The sequence below is a fragment of the Halichoerus grypus genome, chromosome 1 (assembly GCF_964656455.1).
Source record: "Halichoerus grypus chromosome 1, mHalGry1.hap1.1, whole genome shotgun sequence".
In the NCBI taxonomy this organism is placed as follows: Eukaryota; Metazoa; Chordata; class Mammalia; order Carnivora; family Phocidae; genus Halichoerus; species Halichoerus grypus.
In genome coordinates this window covers 73,715,823-73,733,002 of record NC_135712.1, presented here as the reverse complement: position 1 = coordinate 73,733,002, position 17,180 = coordinate 73,715,823, and the positions used below count along the sequence as shown (strand labels likewise).

The 17,180-nt window shown below is 44.7% G+C and overlaps 1 protein-coding gene across 5 annotated transcripts in view; it reads right to left on the bottom strand.

Annotated features, from left to right (window-relative positions):
• Window positions 1-17,180, bottom strand: part of MB21D2 (Mab-21 domain containing 2) — a 114,226-nt gene that overhangs the window by 55,600 nt on the left and 41,446 nt on the right. Inside the window, exon 1 of one of the 5 annotated variants that reach the window (XM_078067928.1) lies at window positions 9,767-9,918. The exons of the other annotated variants lie outside the window; for them this stretch is intronic. Within the exon in view, the coding sequence (XP_077924054.1) occupies window positions 9,767-9,824 (58 nt within the window). The 5' untranslated portion in view covers window positions 9,825-9,918. Of the gene's footprint in view, window positions 1-9,766; window positions 9,919-17,180 lie in introns of those variants that run through there. 5 annotated transcript variants of the gene reach the window in all.

Here is a 17,180-nt window from a genome sequence, read left to right as displayed (position 1 = left end):
TTAAAAGAAACACATGTATTCATTGTTCCATTTCCTTGGGAAGCTCAAAAGTTACAGACTAAGTGATGAAGAAGCCTAAAGAATGTGAGAGGATTATTGGGTGACCAGCACACATTCTTCAACTGACATAATTTACTGAGTAGGGTTTTCTCCTTTTGTAATTAAGAGCCAGGGACAAAGAGACTCCAACCGCTTTCATCAGTTAGGAGTTGCAGGAGGAAAAATGTACCATCCCTAACTCAGGCAGGTGGTCTTGGCACCCAAAAAGGTTCTCCCGTCACAGTACCGAGTCACTGGTGATCTCTGTGGTGGAGACCATCTTGTGTCTATGATCGTGACTGCCATTTAGAGCACATTTCCTCTCCATCCCCTGACTTGGTGGATGTCCTCATCTACACTCCAGTCATAAATTTCCACCACAAGACAGAAGGGTCGCAAAGGTGAGGAAAGTCTTGGCCCCCTCAACCCATAATTCACATCTCAGCTTGCTCGTGTTTCTCTACCCTGCCAGGTGTTGTTCATCTTTGCCACTTCCCCCCACCCCAAAGGCCTCACAGGAAGGAGTTCAAATTTCACTCTCGCCACTCACTTTGCCCTCTCCACCAGAGACTTTGAGCAAGTGGCACCCAAGAGTCCACACTCATTTTATGTCTAAAATAATACCCTTCAGCCAAATCATTATAAAGATCTCACTGAATACCCTCCTTCAACTGTCTGGCTTCTACCATAATCACAGCCATCACCTAATTCTATCAGTTATGTTATAAAACACAGCATATCTTAGTAATTCAGAAGTCTTTCTCCTGTGCACATTTAATAAACATATATTAACAGTAATAGAAGTAATAGTAAAAACATAAAAAACAGTATCTATTGAGTACTTACTAGATGCCATTCATACGTATTATTTCAATAAATTTTTATAATAACGTAGGCTGTTTTGGCATTTCTTTTGTTTCGTTTTATTTTTATATCTAATTACCTGGTGTACCACTCCTTCTTTCCCCTCCCCTCAGCCCGCCATGCGACAAACCACACACTTGGGTCAATATGCTCACGTGCACACACATAAATCCATACCACTGATCCCCCTCCCATCCACCCACAGCATTACCTCTGATAGAACTCAGAGATTTGGGACCCCAGACAAATCTCTTCCTACTAGAAACACCAGAAATACCCTGAACAAAAAGGCCAGGCAATTTCATTTAAAATCAGAGCAACAGCCATCATCTGACCAAGCTGCATTCAGACACTGCTGGAAAGAGCTCCCTGAAATAACAAAGCCAGGGACCACCTATCACTCCTACTCCACATATCATAACCTTTTAGTCCGTGTCTTCTTAGGACTTAACCACTGTTACTTTTCTATCATACCTGTGTCAAGATGCAAGAGTGTGGTACAAGCATAGGCAAGTGTGTATATGGGCACCTGATTCTTGCAAACATTTGTATTGAATGCCAATTAATTTAAGAGCCCCCAGGTGATCTGGTTTCAGGGTTCCCTGAACCCTTTTATTTGGAGGTAGCAATTACAGCCCAGTTGGAGAAGACTAACCACCACATGGAGGCAGACACTCTAGAAATACCCTGGAAGGAGCCATTGTTGAGTCTCATGGTCTTGGGGTCACAGAGCTGGAAGAAACCTAAGGATTTATTAGTCCCCAAGATAATCACATAATTATTTGTCAGAACAAGATCCGGATGATGGGTCTCTGAGGACCAACATTACTTTGCTGATTAAGTGTTGAACATAAAGTCATAATCAGGTAGAGTCCTGGGTTCTCCATTAACTCTCTAGAGATTAAGAAAGGTAAGATCTGTCAGACAAAATCTTTTGGGGTGTGCTTAACAAACATGACCTTGCTCCTTCCCTGGAGATAACCAAAGACAAAAGGACATGGGCTTTTGAGTAGATTAGAACTAGGTCCAAATCCTGGCTCTGTCACTAACTCTCAGTTAGGGATCTTGGAACTAGTCTCTCAAGGCTAATTTTCCTCATTATAAAATAGGAATAAGATCAACCCACCTAAAGAGATGGATTAAAGAAGACAGTATGTGACAAGACCGTTCTTGATCCAGAGCAGTGACTCTACCTTCCTTCAGTTTTAGGTTATAACACCATTCCTCATAACACCCACAATCAAAGTTCTTGCAGGACAAGCAACTCCCAATTCAACACAGCAGACCAGTTGCCCATACTCTTCACAAACTCAGTAACCTACCAACTCAGCCGACAATTTCCTTTAACTACAATATCCTAAAGCTGTTTGCAGAGCACTTTCCCCAGGGAACCAGAGATGGAAATGATAATTTGGACACTATCTGGAAAATGTAAACACTTGTAATCATTTTACGTTGGGGGAAAAAAAAAAAAAAAAAACCTAGCCAATAAGGAAGGTAAAATGGACACAAATGAAAGCTCCATCAACAAAATTCAAATAGAAACTCCGTTTGGGCTTCACTTCAAAGTCCTGAACACTCTCAAAAATAAAATATGACCAACCCAAAGTGTATTTATGTCTACAGCTGTAACATTAGTGGCAGCTTGTTTACATTTATTGGCCAAGAAATGCTCTTCCATCTGGTCACATACCCAGCATTACACACATATTTCAAAGTTATTCAAATATTTCCTGTGTGAAAACAGAGAGGTTATTTCATGTAGACAAATTTGGAAGAAGTCAAGTGCTAAATATGCTGCAAAGATCCTGCCTAACCCACAGAAACTGACATTTCCCTTTCAGTCTGCCAGTTAAATGCCTACTCTGCTTTTTAATTCATTCGCCCACCTCTACAAACATTTGCATTGACATTTTGCCAAGGAGCTATCCCACAAATCTCTAATGGGGAGGGGAGAAGGCAGTACAACAAATATAACATGAATTTCAAATACTGGAGGCATCTTTGAAAAATTCCGGCCTAGAGAAGGCCCCACAGTAAGCCAGACAAAATAAGTGACGTCAGTACTTTTACACATTTATGCTACAAGAGGGTGTCCATTCATAGAAGAGATAATGTGACTACTGTCTGATCTATTTCCTACTCCCAATGGAGTAAGTTGGGATTGTGTAAAAGACCCAGTATTTTGCAGACTTACAAGAACACTTTTGCATTCATATTTCCAACCTGAAGAAAACCTTGTGAAATGGAATAAATCAACCTACAGCAATTTAATACATTAGCATCCAGGTGTTATGTGCTATATACATATATCTGTACTTTTTTTAAAAAGATTTTATTTATTTATTTATTATTTGAGAGAGAGAGAGAACACGAGAAGGGGGAGAGTTAGAGGGAGAAGCAGGGAGCCCAGTGCGGGACTCGATCCTGCAACTAGGGATCATGACCTGAGCAGAAGGCAGATGCTTAAAGGACTGAGCCACCCAGGCTATATCTGTATTTCTTAAAGTATATGCGTAATGTATATAAATGATTCAGTACTGACTGCTAAGTCTTACTGTAGCAAATAAAATCCAGAGCCTGGTCATATATACAGCCAGCAGCAGGAAAACACATCCACCATGACCAAGGCATGGCAAAAGCTTCTGCTGCAGAAGGTAGGCACGTCCCCCTTGAGGCTCTGATTGACGACAGGCAAGAAAAGAAATGTATTTGGAGGGTCCCTGAGGGTCTACCAGAGGACTCCAGAATTCCCCAGGCTCTGTACCTACCACAGGCATGATTTTTAATTTTTTGAGCAGTTAATCTGCCTACTCAAAGAAGTGCACTTAGCATATTACAGATTCAATATCATTGTAAGATTCTCACTGCTGCAGCCAGGGGGATGATTTTAAAGTTCATGTGCAAATGTGTCACTCCTCTGTTCAGTCCTGAAATGCTGCCCTTTGTTCAGAGGAAAAGCCAGAGTCCTCCCAATGGCAGAGGGGTGATTAACCTTGCTCCTACTACTTCCCATCCACGCTCACACTTGGTATACTCACGTTCCCGCTGTTCTGTGAACATCTTCAAATTCTGCCCTGGGTGGAACACTTCCTCTGATGTTCCCATAGCTAATCTTTAACCATCTGCAAGTTTTTGCTTCAACATCACCCTCTTATTCTATTTAATATTTCAACCTCCTCCCATCCCCTTTACTCTCCTCTTTAAGAACACTTAATGTATTATATAAAAACCAAAATGACAACGTATTATCATGTCAATTGTTTATGGTCTGCTTCCCTCCATAGAATGTCTAAGTTCCAAGGGAGAGAGAGTCCTTATCATTTTGTTCAATGATGTGTGTCTCAAGGGCCTTGAATACTTCTGGGCACATAGTAGGGCCTCCAATATTTGTTGAATGAATAACTGAACTGCCAGGGACAGAAGTACTCTATCCCAGAATAACACCCAGGGGCTCCACTAAAGCAAAGACTAGGCCTGGATCGAATTCCCATCTCCCAGACATTCACTCTATAATGCCATCGGAAAGGACCTGGATAGTTTTCCCCCCAAGCCAGGTGCTGGACAGAAGCTCCAGCAGAGTCCCAGAAATCTGGATGGACTTGGGCACGACAGACACCACTCAAAAAGCCAGTATGGTATCACCGCAGGTTTCCAAGCCCCTCAAAGTCCCTCTCTGCACGGACTCTTCGACTGGATGTTCAAATCTGGCACCCACCCATGGTTATCTCTCCTTCATTCCATCACTCATCACACATGTGATGAGCTGGATGTGACCCTTTGCCCTGCATGTACTCCTCTACATTCCAGCAAAAAGAGCTGCTTGCTATCGAGTTCCTGCCTGCCCAGCCCCACCCAGGTGCACAGACTGTCTGAAAACTCTGGCCTCAGGCTCAGCCCCGCCCACCGCCTACGTCAGTTGTGACCAAACCTGGCAGTGAGTTGAGAGCTCCACCCATCTCCATGTGGCCTAAACACTTTTGCTGGCCTCAATCCACTGTGTGCCATAATCCAAAGGGCGTGTAGGAATGGTTCCGAGTACAACATACATCACATCAGCCACCCCACACCTCAGGCCGCCCCCAACTCTGAGCTACTCACCCTCACAGTAGAGACCTGTGTAACTTTCTCCCATGAGGTGGGTAAGAGCACAGACTATAGTTACACCCAGCCTACTCAGCCAAGTATTAGCTGTGCGGCCTATCTATGCCTGCTTCCTTTGGTATAAAATGGTGATTATAATTGTGGTTACCAAGTAAGTTTGATGTGAAGACAAATGATTTTAAAAAGATAAGGCTTGGGGCACCCGGGTGGCTCAGTTGGTTAAGCATCTGCCTTCAGCTCAGGTCATGATCTCAGGGTCCCGAGATGGAGCCCCACGCCAGGCTCTCTGCTTAGTGGGGAGTCTGCTTCTCCTTCTCCCTCTGCCCCTCCCTGCACTGCTTGTGCTCTCTCTCTCTGTCAAATAAATAAATAAAATCTTTTAAAAATATATAAAAAAATAAAAAGATAAAGCTCATGGAACAATGAGTATAGAAAACATTCAAAGATACTACTCAAGATATTATTCCCATAAAAAAATGTGATTATCCACACCATGGAATATTATTTGGCTACAAAAAGGAATGAAGTATTATTATGGCCTACAACATGGTTGAACTTTGAAACCATTATGCTAAGTGAAAGAAGCCAGACACAAAAGGCCATGTATTACATAATTCCGTTTATGTGGAATGTCTAGAATAGGCAAATCCCCAGATTCAGAAAGTAGATTAGTGAATGCCAGGGGGGTGGGGAAGGAGGAAGGGAAAGTGACTGCTAGTGGGTTTGGGCTTTGTTCCTGAGGTGATGAAAACGTTCTGCAGTTAGATCGTGGTGATCGCTGCACAACTTTGTGAGTATACTAAAACCACGACATTGCACACTTTAAGAAAAAAAGGTATCATTCCTCTTCTTTCTCCTCTAGAGCTACTTCCAGGACTGTATCCAAGTCTTATCACTGTATCCCCGACAGTCCCCAACAGAAAGACAAGCTAAATGTCAAAGAAACTAAGTAACCAATGACAAATGTGGAGCCAGAATTTTCTAGGAAATATCAACAAAGACTAGAACAACCGAGCAGCTGTGAGGAATGACGGGCCGACCTGGGCGAAGTTTTGGCCCCCAGGCATCTGGAGTAGTGCCAGCACACACTCACTCACTGCGGCTGAGGGTCATCTGGAGTAGTGCCAGCACACACTCATTCACTGCGGCTGAGGGTCATCTGGAGTAGTGCCAGCACACACTCACTCACTGCGGCTGAGGGTCATCTGGAGTAGTGCCAGCACACACTCACTCACTGCGGCTGAGGGTCAGAGCCAGGTCCTGCAACAGGGCAAACGACCAAACAGCAGGACTTGGACAAACCAGCTCAGGAGGATAAAGGGGGGAGGGGGAGCCTGTCTCCTCCTTCCGGCTGAGCGCATAACCAGAGATGGCGATCGGGATGCACAGCGCCAGTTCCCAACATGCGGCAGGATTCATCGTCCCTCTTTAATCTGTGTAATGGCTACAAAAATAAATGAACTAGAAAGGACGCGTGTAAGGAGACAGAATACCATAGGAAACAAATAGGCCCATATTTCAAAGCAACGGTTTCTTTGCCTGAGCAGGCAGGCAGTAAAGAATTCTTAAGTATTTTCTAGCACTCAGCTGAACCATCCTTGCAACCTGTTCCATATAGATGTCCTAACGTCGTTTTCTTAGAAATTTTTAAAGAAGGGAAAAACAGAAGAAGGGAAAGTAAAGGATCACTTCAAATAAGAAGAGGAAACAGTCTCTTCATTTTATAATGGAGAGAAAAAAAAAAAAAGAAATAGTCTTTCGTGCATTTCCTAGAATGCAAAGGCTGTAAACATAGGAAATTTAAAACAATCAGAACAAAAGAAAATGCACCAGTGTGGCTGACATAATCAGGAGAAGGCTAAAAAAGCAGGTGAAGCCCAGTTGTGCAGCAAAAGCTCAAACCGTGTCTTAGAATCTTCAGAACCAAGTCCCCACCACAGACCCTCTTGCACAGTCTTTGCAGGGTCACTTTAATCCCCATGCCCCTGATTCTCTGCCTGTAGCACTCTTAACTACATTTCCACGTTACCCTGGGTTTGCCGGTTTCTACTTCCATGACCACCCAGAAATCCAGATCCTTCAAAGTGCTTTGAAAGCATCTTACCACCTTTGATTTCTCTCAGCTACTTTTCTTCCCCATCATCACTGCCCGTGAGTCCCGCCCTCATCAGCTCTCTCCCACTGAGACTGTTTTAATAACCTTTGCCACAGTTTAGCATACTGACTCTGCTCCATCCTCCACACACCCCAGCATCAGAAATGAATGAACGAAATGGGCGGAAGACATGAACAGACATTTTTTCCAAAGAAGACATCCAAATGGCCAACAGACACATGAAAAAGTGCTCAACATCGCTCGGCATCAGGGAAATCCAAATCAAAACCTCAATGAGATACCACCTCACACCAGTCAGAATGGCTAAAATGAACAAGTCAGGAAACGACAGATGTTGGCGGGGATGCGGAGAAAGGGGAACCCTCCTACACTGTTGGTGGGAATGCAAGCTGGTGCAGCCACTCTGGAAAACAGTATGGAGGTTCCTCAAAAAGTTGAAAATAGAGCTACCATATGATCCAGCAATTGCACTACTGGGTATTTACCCCAAAGATACAAATGTAGTGATCCGAAGGGGTACATGCACCCCAATGTTTATAGCAGCAATGTCCACAATAGCCTAAAACTATGGAAAGAGCCAATATGTCCATCAACAGATGAATGGATAAAGAAGATGTGGTATATATATACAATGGAATATTATGCAGCCATCAAAAAAACCACGAAATCTTGCCATTTGCAATGACGTGGATGGAACTAGAGGGTATTATGCTGAGCGAAATAAGTCAATCAGAGAAAGACATGTCTCATATGACCTCACTGATATGAGGAATTCTTAATTTCAGGAAACAAACTGAGGGTTGCTGGAGCGGTGGGGGGTGGGAGGGATGGGGTGGCTGAGTGATAGACATTGGGGAGGATATGTGCTATGGTGAACGCTGTGAAGTGTGCAAGACTGTTGAATCACAGATCTGTACCTCTGAAGCAAATAATACATTATATGTTAAAAAAAAAAAAAAAAGAAAGAAGATAGCAGGAGGGGAAGAATGAAGGGGGGGGAAATCGGAGGGGGAGATGAACCATGAAAGACTATGGACTCTGAGAAACAAACTGAGGGTTGTAGAGGGGAGAGGGGTGGGAGGATGGGTTAGCCTGGTGATGGGTATTGAGGAGGGCATGTTCTGCATGGAGCACTGGGTGTTATGCACAAACAATGAATCATGGAACACTACATCAAAAACTAATGATGTAATGTATGGTGATTAACATAACATAATAAAATTAAATTAAAAAAAGAAAAAGAAGAAATGAATGAACGAACGAACGAATGAATGAGGCCTAAGTTCCTTAGCCTGGACTTTAAGACCAGTCATTCCCACTGGCCATGTCAGCCTTCCAAGCTCTTCTTCACATTCAGGCCACTGCAGTCCACAGCCCTACGCCAATCCGCAGCCACTCCAGTCCGTGACAACTGGAACTCAACCCTTTCTTCATGGGGCACTTCCGTGACAACTAGTTCTTCACACTAAGGTAGCATTTAATGAAATGTGACTTTCATTTGACACTTAACCAAATTTCAGTTCACCACAAATGTAACCACAATAGAAAAATAATGCCTGCAAATATTTCATATATGTGTCTGTGTTGTTACTAGGTCTGTCAACTCCAGAACCCATTCCCTTTAATGTTAGCCTCTCCTCCCTCCCTCCCTCCTCCTTCTCCAAGCCCTTCCGTTTCATGGATAGACGATGGAGCTTCAGAAAAGTTGTAAAGCAAGAAAGAGGGAGCACCAGAGGTCTACATGCCATAATGTTTCCAGTGCTCAGAAGAGAGGAAATGAGGAGAGACTCCACCTGCACTTGGGAAGGGCCACCTCCCTCCGCATCTGATTAGAGGTCAAGTTGGAATATCCCCCTTGAGCACAGGCTCTAACACTAGCACTGGAACCTCCACATTTGGGGCTGAAAGCCACCTCCAATCCTCTTTGACTGTGTGAGCTCAGACAGATGCTGTCAGCACTGTCAGCCTCAGTTTCCTCACAGGTGAATGAGACTCACAATGCCTCCCCCACAGGAAAAATGACGAAATACAGAGGAACCCAGACTCTAAGCACCATGAGGACAGAGACCCAGAATATCTCTCCCACAGCTCTACCCCAGCACCTGGAGTTACGCTTGGCACGTTTTGTGAAGTCTGGAACATGGTTTCCTGGGTGTTTTTCTTGTTCACTGATAACCTGCTGCCTACTTGAGATCTAAGTGCAGGAACAGGCTTAAAAAGGAAACATTTTAATCATGATAATCATCATTATCGTTATCATGAACCCTATCCTGAGGCATAAAGAAAAATACTAAGCCCCCAAAAATATTAAGAATCATAAGCTACGGTGGCCAGAAAAGAAAAAGAAATACTTGCATTTCTCACGACTGCATGTTTTTCACTGTGGAGGAGATTTAAAGGGGGAAGAGAAAGGCAAAAATAAATATGAATAAATAGATTAAGAAACCTAACGGATACCCTAAATGCATAATCAGAAACAACAGGCCTTGGAATATAAATTGAAAGATCTGCTCAGAGAGAGCCAATTTAAGGCCCAAATTGAACAGCCTCAGCAATTTGTGCGAGAAGAGATATTTTGAAATGGCATAATGCTGGAACAAAGAACAAAGCATTTTTATCTGGCTCCCAAACAATTAAATGCACCTGCCAATTCCATGTGGAAGACGGGCTTTAAAGAACTGCAGCTGAGTCGGGGGAGCATTCAAAGTCACTCAGAATTCATTAGTTGCCAGAGGAGAAGCAGCTACAGATTTCCAAACAGGCGTCTCCAACCCCGGCCAGAAGGAACCCAAGGCAGTCCAGAGCCGCCGAAGACTCAAAGGGAAACCACTCTCTTATTATCCGTCCAACATGCACATCTTGCCAGCTCCTGGACAAGCTTCTCTCCCCGTAGGCATTACCAGTCCACAGTTACGTGTCCCCCGAGGAATTACAAAAACGAGGCTCACGAGGAAGAAGCCCTGGTTGCAGGTGAGGAAGGCATATGATCAATTCTCACTCGGCCTCCCATGCAGAGAGAGGAGGAACATTCCTCCCTCCAAAACCATTTCCTCATCTGTGACGTGGGAAAAAGTGGGAATTTTTATACTAGGAACTCAGTTCCCAAGTCAATAGGTAAGGCAAAAATCACATACGTTAAAAGCAGCCCTGGAAATCCCTAAAATCACCCCAAAGGTAGGGACCGCATGATTTAATACATATACCATGAAAGGCACATGGCACCTGAGACCAAAGCAGAGAACGGACCTATGTCTCCATCCCCATCTCCTGCCTCTAAGGACACTGTCTTACGGTGGGACTCCAGACACCAGGCCACCAGCACAACTGAAACTGACTGCTCTTGTGTGCTCTCTCTCTCTTTCTGCCAAGTCATATTACTGCATTCCTATAATTTAAAGGGCTCAAAATATAACTTCGTATTATAAGTTCTGCCTCAATCATAAGGATGTCTGAGGATCAGTAGGGTAGCAGAAGTGAAAGCACCAGGAAAACAACAAAGTGCTTTACAAATAATATTATTCATCTGACATGTTGTGAGCTTCTAGAGGACTCATGGGAAGAGTATTTCCAGTATCTATCACAGGGCCGATCAGACTCTCCAGGCACTCAATAAATAACGGAGAGAGAGATGCATGGAGCTATTAATTAACTAACCCTGAACACAGAGCCTACTACTGCAGGTTATAAAGGGGGCAAGGTATGTTCCCAGGCTTGGCACTGGGTGCTCATGACCTGGTTAGAGAGGACACTCTCCTAGGACGCAGGATGCTGTCGGTAGGAGGTGCTCCCTACAGGGTGCAGCGTGCACCAGAAGCAGTGGGGCAGTCTGTGAGCTGGCATCATCAGCCAAGGACCTTGCACACCATGCGACCTGAACTAGAATTTCAGAGGATCAAGTGCAGGGACTTCAGAACTGGGAGCATGCTCAGGAGTCATATATTTAACTCCCTTATTTTAAGGTTGAGAAAACGAAGCCTTTGGAAGGGGCTTTTGTTTGCTGGGCTTACAGCACAGCACCATCACTAAAGACCACGGACCCAGAGGGATCCCTGACCCCTCCGTGAACAAAAGGACACATCTTGCTTCAGTTCACTAGGAATGTCAGTGAAATAAGCCGAGGCAACAATAAAGGCTCCAAAGTCACTTCATAAGCACCGAAGACAAAATGATAGACAGCAATGGCAAGTGTGTGCACAGCTTCCTTCCTCCTGACCCCCAACATGTTCCCATTCACATCAGAAGAAGGCAGAGAGAGGGAGAGGAAGGGAAGTCAGAGGAAGACAGTACTTCTATCTTCAGATCCTAATTCAAATATGACCTTGGCAGTAAGGCCTCCCTCCTGGACCATCCTACTTCAAATGACCTCCCCATCCCCACCTTACCATCTGACATCGTATATATACACATTCTCTCTCTCTCTCTCTTCCTAAGTAGAATGGAAAGGCCATGGGCAGTGACCTTTTTCTGTTTCTTCAGTGCTTCATCCACAGCACAGAGCATATCGCAAATGAGATATTCAATAAAATGTTTATTGAAAGCAATGAATAAATCAATGAATAAAAACAGAAATTAGAGGCAGCTTTATGAAGCAGACAACACTGATCTCATTTTTAAGTGATGGATGGTCTTCAGAAAGAACAGACACTGATGTGAAGTGGGGACCAGAGTAGACATCACAGGTGGCGGGAACAATGTAAGACCAGTGAGGGGTTCCTCTGTCTGAAATGTAAGATGTACAAAGAAAACTAAAGCAGAGATCATGCAGACTGGAGCCCCAAGCCTCCGGTAAAATGTATACAGATAACCCTGTATAAATAAGGGTGGAAGGGTATCACCCAACTCAGAAGGCTACTTTGGTGTCACCAAACTCGCAAAGCCCTTAAGAATATAGCAATCCAGCTGGTGGGAGAGAGGGGCCATGACTCCTGAAAACCAGTGAAGACAGCACAGGCCTTCAAACTGTTGTGCACAAGGGGGCCAAGTGGTTCTCTGAGCCGAAACCCCACCTCCCTCTTCACTCTGCCTGGGCTCCGAGTTGACTGGCCCAGAAAGGCCAGCCAGGGTCTCTCCAGCCCCGCGGAGCAGTGGTTTCTTTACCCCCATTTAGAGTCATGCCACAAAATTCCAGGCAGAAACTCATGGTGATATAGAGAGGGCTTTGATTTTTTTCCTTTTCTTTTTTAGTTGTTTTATTTTATTTTATATATGTATGTATGCATGTATGTATGTATGTATTTTAATGTTGCAAAGACTGATCTGGGAAACAAGTACATTTCAAAAGGAGAAAAGCCATTAGCATGCATAAGAAATCAAGGCAGTGGAATACTGATTGTGGCAATTTAGGAAAGCTGGTACAATACACCTCTCCAATTCACAGGAGACGGAAAGAAAATATAGTCCACACTGCATATAGAAAACAGAGAGAACACGGCCTCAGGATGCAGGCAGTTGCTGAGTTGCTGATGAGGGAGGCTTTAAGCACCAACTTTATTTCCCTTTCTTTATTCTGTGAACAAAAGCAGACTGGTAGACAGATGATTTCTGAAGTGCTGGAGAGGGTTAGACCAAAGAGCCTGGTTTGAGGTGGCACACACCGAGTGACCTTGGAGAAATCATCTGACTTCTTTGGGCCTCAGTTTCCCTTCCTGACTACACCTTAGAAAATTATTTGGATCCTATTATCTCATTTAATTATAACAACCCTCTGAGTTGATACTATTATTATAATCCTATTTTACAAAGTCATATTTTCCAAAATCACAAATAAACCCTGAGTGCAAATCTGCCTAATCCAGGCTCATGTACTTAATCTCGACCCTTTACTGCCTTTAGGTTAATAGTGCCAAGTCTTTTCTGGTTTTGACCATCTACGGCCTTCATTTATTCAAATTCATTCAATGTAAATGTAAATTCATTCCAAGAGAAAGAGTTGGGACCACCAGAGTGGTGGTCCATGACAGAAGCTCAAAGTGCTGTTGTGGTTGAATTGTTCATTCAATGAACATGACCTTATGTGGAAATAGGGTTTTTGCAGATGTAATCAAATTGACATCTTCCCGAATTAGGGTGGGCCCTAAATCCAATGCCTGGCGTCCTTTAAAGAGGAGGGAGATGTGGACACAGGCACGTTCAGAGGAGAGGCAGCTGTGTTAAGAGAGGCAGACACAGAAGTGATGCAGCTAGAAGACAATGAAGGCCACGGATCACAGGTGAGCACCAACAGCTAGGAAGAGGCAAGGAAGGCCTCTTAGGAGCCTTCAGAGGGAGCAGAGTACTGCCACCTCCTTGCTGTCAGACTTTTGGCCTCCAGAACTGTGAGGGAGGAAATTTGTTTTCAGCCATCCAATGAGTGGTAATGTGTTACCACAGCCTCAGGAAACTAATATATGTACCAAGGCCCTAACCTGGTAACATTCTGTCCGTGTCTTAGGAAAGGAGAGTTGCTTTCCAAGCGGGAATTTGGATGGGGCACTAACATTAATTCTTGAATCAGAAGGAATGTTAAGAAACTAAGTTAGCTATTTTTTTTTTTTAATTCACTCATGTACTGATAAAACATCCGCTGAGTCCTTAATATGTGGCAAAAATTCTGCTAAGCCCTAAGGACACAGGCACAGATGACATGAGTCCTGCCTTCAAAAAGGCACTCACTGTCCACTTTCCACCATTACTTGGCAGATGTCTTCACATGGGTGCTGTAACCAAGGCATTTACAAACACAGAGCTAAGGAGAAGACAAGAATGGTCATCTGTGACAGTGGCAATCAGGGAAGACTTTCTGCAAATGTTACATCTGCACTGGATCTTTAAAGTTTGTGCTCTGGTGACCAAGACGGAAGCACTTTCTAGACGTGACAACCCATGTTCAAGGGCCTTGACCTAAGTCCCAGATATGGGTAGATGTAGGGTAGAAGGAGGGACAAGAAATGAAACTCAAGATCTATGGAGAAGCATCTCCAATTGTACACAAACTAGTCTGGGAAACCTCACAGGTGCTTGGACAACCCCAGCTCCAGTTTTGAAGAGTCCTCTTCAGTTCCTACCCCTATAACCAGAGCACCATGTCATTTTCCTGTTTGGCTTTGGAGTGACCAGACCACTGTTCCTTCCACAACACTGGATCTATACTCCCCCTTACAGCTTCAATGGGAATATCAAAACTTAAAATACTCACTGATGAAAAGCTAGGCAGAAGACACATCAGATGGTCTCCCCCACCCCCAACAGAGTTTTAATCCATTCATTCCTCCTCGCTCTGGCATATGGAGAAGGGAGCGGCAGAAATGAAGCTAACAGCTGCTTCCCAACAGTGAAGGAGCAAGAGAGGATGTCAGTGCATCGTATTTGACAGCTGGGGGCATTCTCAGAACATAATTATATAACCTCTTGCGTAGAGCTTCCCCCCTTCCAGAGCACCCTCACATGTCACTGGGTTTTAGTCCTACAAGCTGGCAGCCTAGATGAGGCCAGGGGGTGCCCCAGGGTTCCGTGAACTGCAGGTTAGAGGCTGACCCAGATTAGATCTCAGTTCCCGACTTAGACGCCACTGCCCTCGCGGTTTTGTGTATTCTTCTTCTGAAGCGTGTAAACGGGCTTCTGGGATTCCATATGGAGACAGGATTCGGAGGGACTAAGTGGAAATTACTCAAAGACACGAACAAAGAGTCCACTGGAAGGGCAAAGAGAGCAAATCCTATTTCCTTCATCTGTAAGTAGGAGGCATTTCCTGCACATGATCAAAATGAACCGCAGCTTGGAATCTGGGGGTTTTAAGAAATGAGTTGAAGGGTGAAGTAGGGAGTAAAGCTGTGGGATATATGCAGCTGTGAGGGCACCTGGGGGGCAGACCTGGCTAGAGCCCTCTAACTCCTCCTTGACCCAGCCCGCCATCCAGTATATGACCTCTCTGTCCAATGTACCACTAGATCTGCCCCCTTTAAAAAGCAAGGGCCTAGAAGTGGCTGTCACCAAGGGTAACAATGAAATCAACTCATCAGAAACTGAGAACTGAGCCAGTGACCCTTGTGCCCCACGAACTTTCCCTAGATATTGTTCTATTAAGCTAACTGTTCATCTCCAGGGCTCAGAACTTCTCCCAAATGCTCAGGTGGAGAACGAAACTGCAAACTTTAAATACAGATTAAAACTATCAAGTGCAAGTAGGAACCACACTCTTCCTGAGGAATGGAAAACACTGTTGGCCTGATCCCTTCACTTTGTGAGGATTAAAAAACAAAAGAACATCCAGGAGATTGCATCTTCTGGTTATATCTGATTAAGGAAATTAATGCAAGGAAATAAATGAGCATTGCTTGCATTCAAGTAATCTCCTTGCTTCCTCCGACTGCCCAACCCAATATGTGTGTTTTGGGGATTTCTTTGCGCCCCATCTACGATGTTAAGGACATGGCACATCTCTGCGTGCAGGTGCCCATGCATATGTACACACACATGCACATGGGATTCGCAACTAGGATCTTCTTTGCCAGGTGTCCCAGATTGTAAATAAATTCTAAACCAATTCAGTTATCTAATATTTCCATGAAGACAGTGCCTACTTTGGAGGCATTCTGGGTGATCACATGAAACATAAAGATATAAAGAACAGTATGTCCTCACACCAGGTATGAGATAACTCACAAATGGGAGAAAGCTCCCACCCTTAAAAGAGGGGAGTTCACTGGTTTCCTGAGAAATTGCTGAAACCCCTGCACGACCACGTTCGGCTAGCTCTCTCCTGCCTCACACACGTCTAGAAGGAGACGCCAGGCTCTGTGTGAGGAGAGGCTGCAAGTGTTCCCTCCTTCCAGAAGAGAAGGAATGGGGACTCTCCCCCTCCTCTCATCTCCCTGAGTGCATGCACACACAGCACATGGGGAGCAGCCCCAGGCACGGGAGACAAGAAAGTCAGACAATATTGACATCATTAGGTTTTGAAATGAATGATTTCACACAGAAATCTGTCAGTGGTCCAGTAGGTAACAGGAGGAGCACTGGACGAAGGGAGGAAGAGGCAGCTCAGACAAGCCGCACGTTGGGAGCATCTTATTCGCAAAGGGGAAGCTAGATACCCGGGCTCACCCTGCCCTGCGATCCCAAGACTCATGGAGACAGCACAAAAAAAGGTAGCAAAAGATGGTGAGTGCAGGTATTCTGGCTGGAGAGGGTATGGACTTTTCCCTCGGTTGTTGTTGGTTTTCATTTTATTTCTGAGACGAGGACTCTGAGAAATTAGGTCAATCACTGCTTCTCTGGGGGGCCTCAGGTAATTCCATCTGGGAATAGAAGAGGTCCTCTCCCCTGGAATCTAGGTGGGCTCTCTTGACTGCCAGGTCAACTGAATACCATATTAGTAATGCTTCGCAGATTTTCGGGCCCAGGACTAAAGAAGCTAGAAGCTTCCACTTCCCGTCTCTTGGAGCATTCTCTCTCGGATCCCTAATCGTCCATGTCAAATGTCTAACTTACACTGAGGCTGTCCTGCTATGAGGAAGGCCACGCTAGTCACAAAGGAAGACTGGAGGTGTGGGGCAAGACGAAGGAGCGAGGGAGAGAGATTTCTGGCCAGCTCCCAGCTGAGGTACAGAAACCACAGAGCAATTATAAGCCATCTCCTCGGTGCTCTGCCTGAATTCCTGATTCACAGAATCATCAAATATAATAAGTTGTTACTTTAAGCTACTAGGTTTTGGGGGTCGTTGTTATGCAGCAATCAGTAACCGAGGCAGGGACCTGAAAAGCCCTCCCCGCTCCAACAACTCCGTAACCTTCATGCATCTCAGTGGCCTCCGCTTCTTACTCCGTATTCACTAGGACAGCCAAATTCAGAGGCTAGTGGGACTGGGTGCCAAGAAGGCTGGAGAAGAGGCAGAGCTTTGTCATCCCCCCTCCCCCGGGACTTCAAATAGATGAGACAGGGAGAGCAAGAAAATGGAGTCAATGAAATGGGAAACAGCCACAAAAAGGAAAGAAACAAGGCCTGATGTGGACTGAGAACAACATCTGACTCTTTTCATGTAGCCAGCCGTCCTGGACTTTTCAATGCCACAGGTCACCA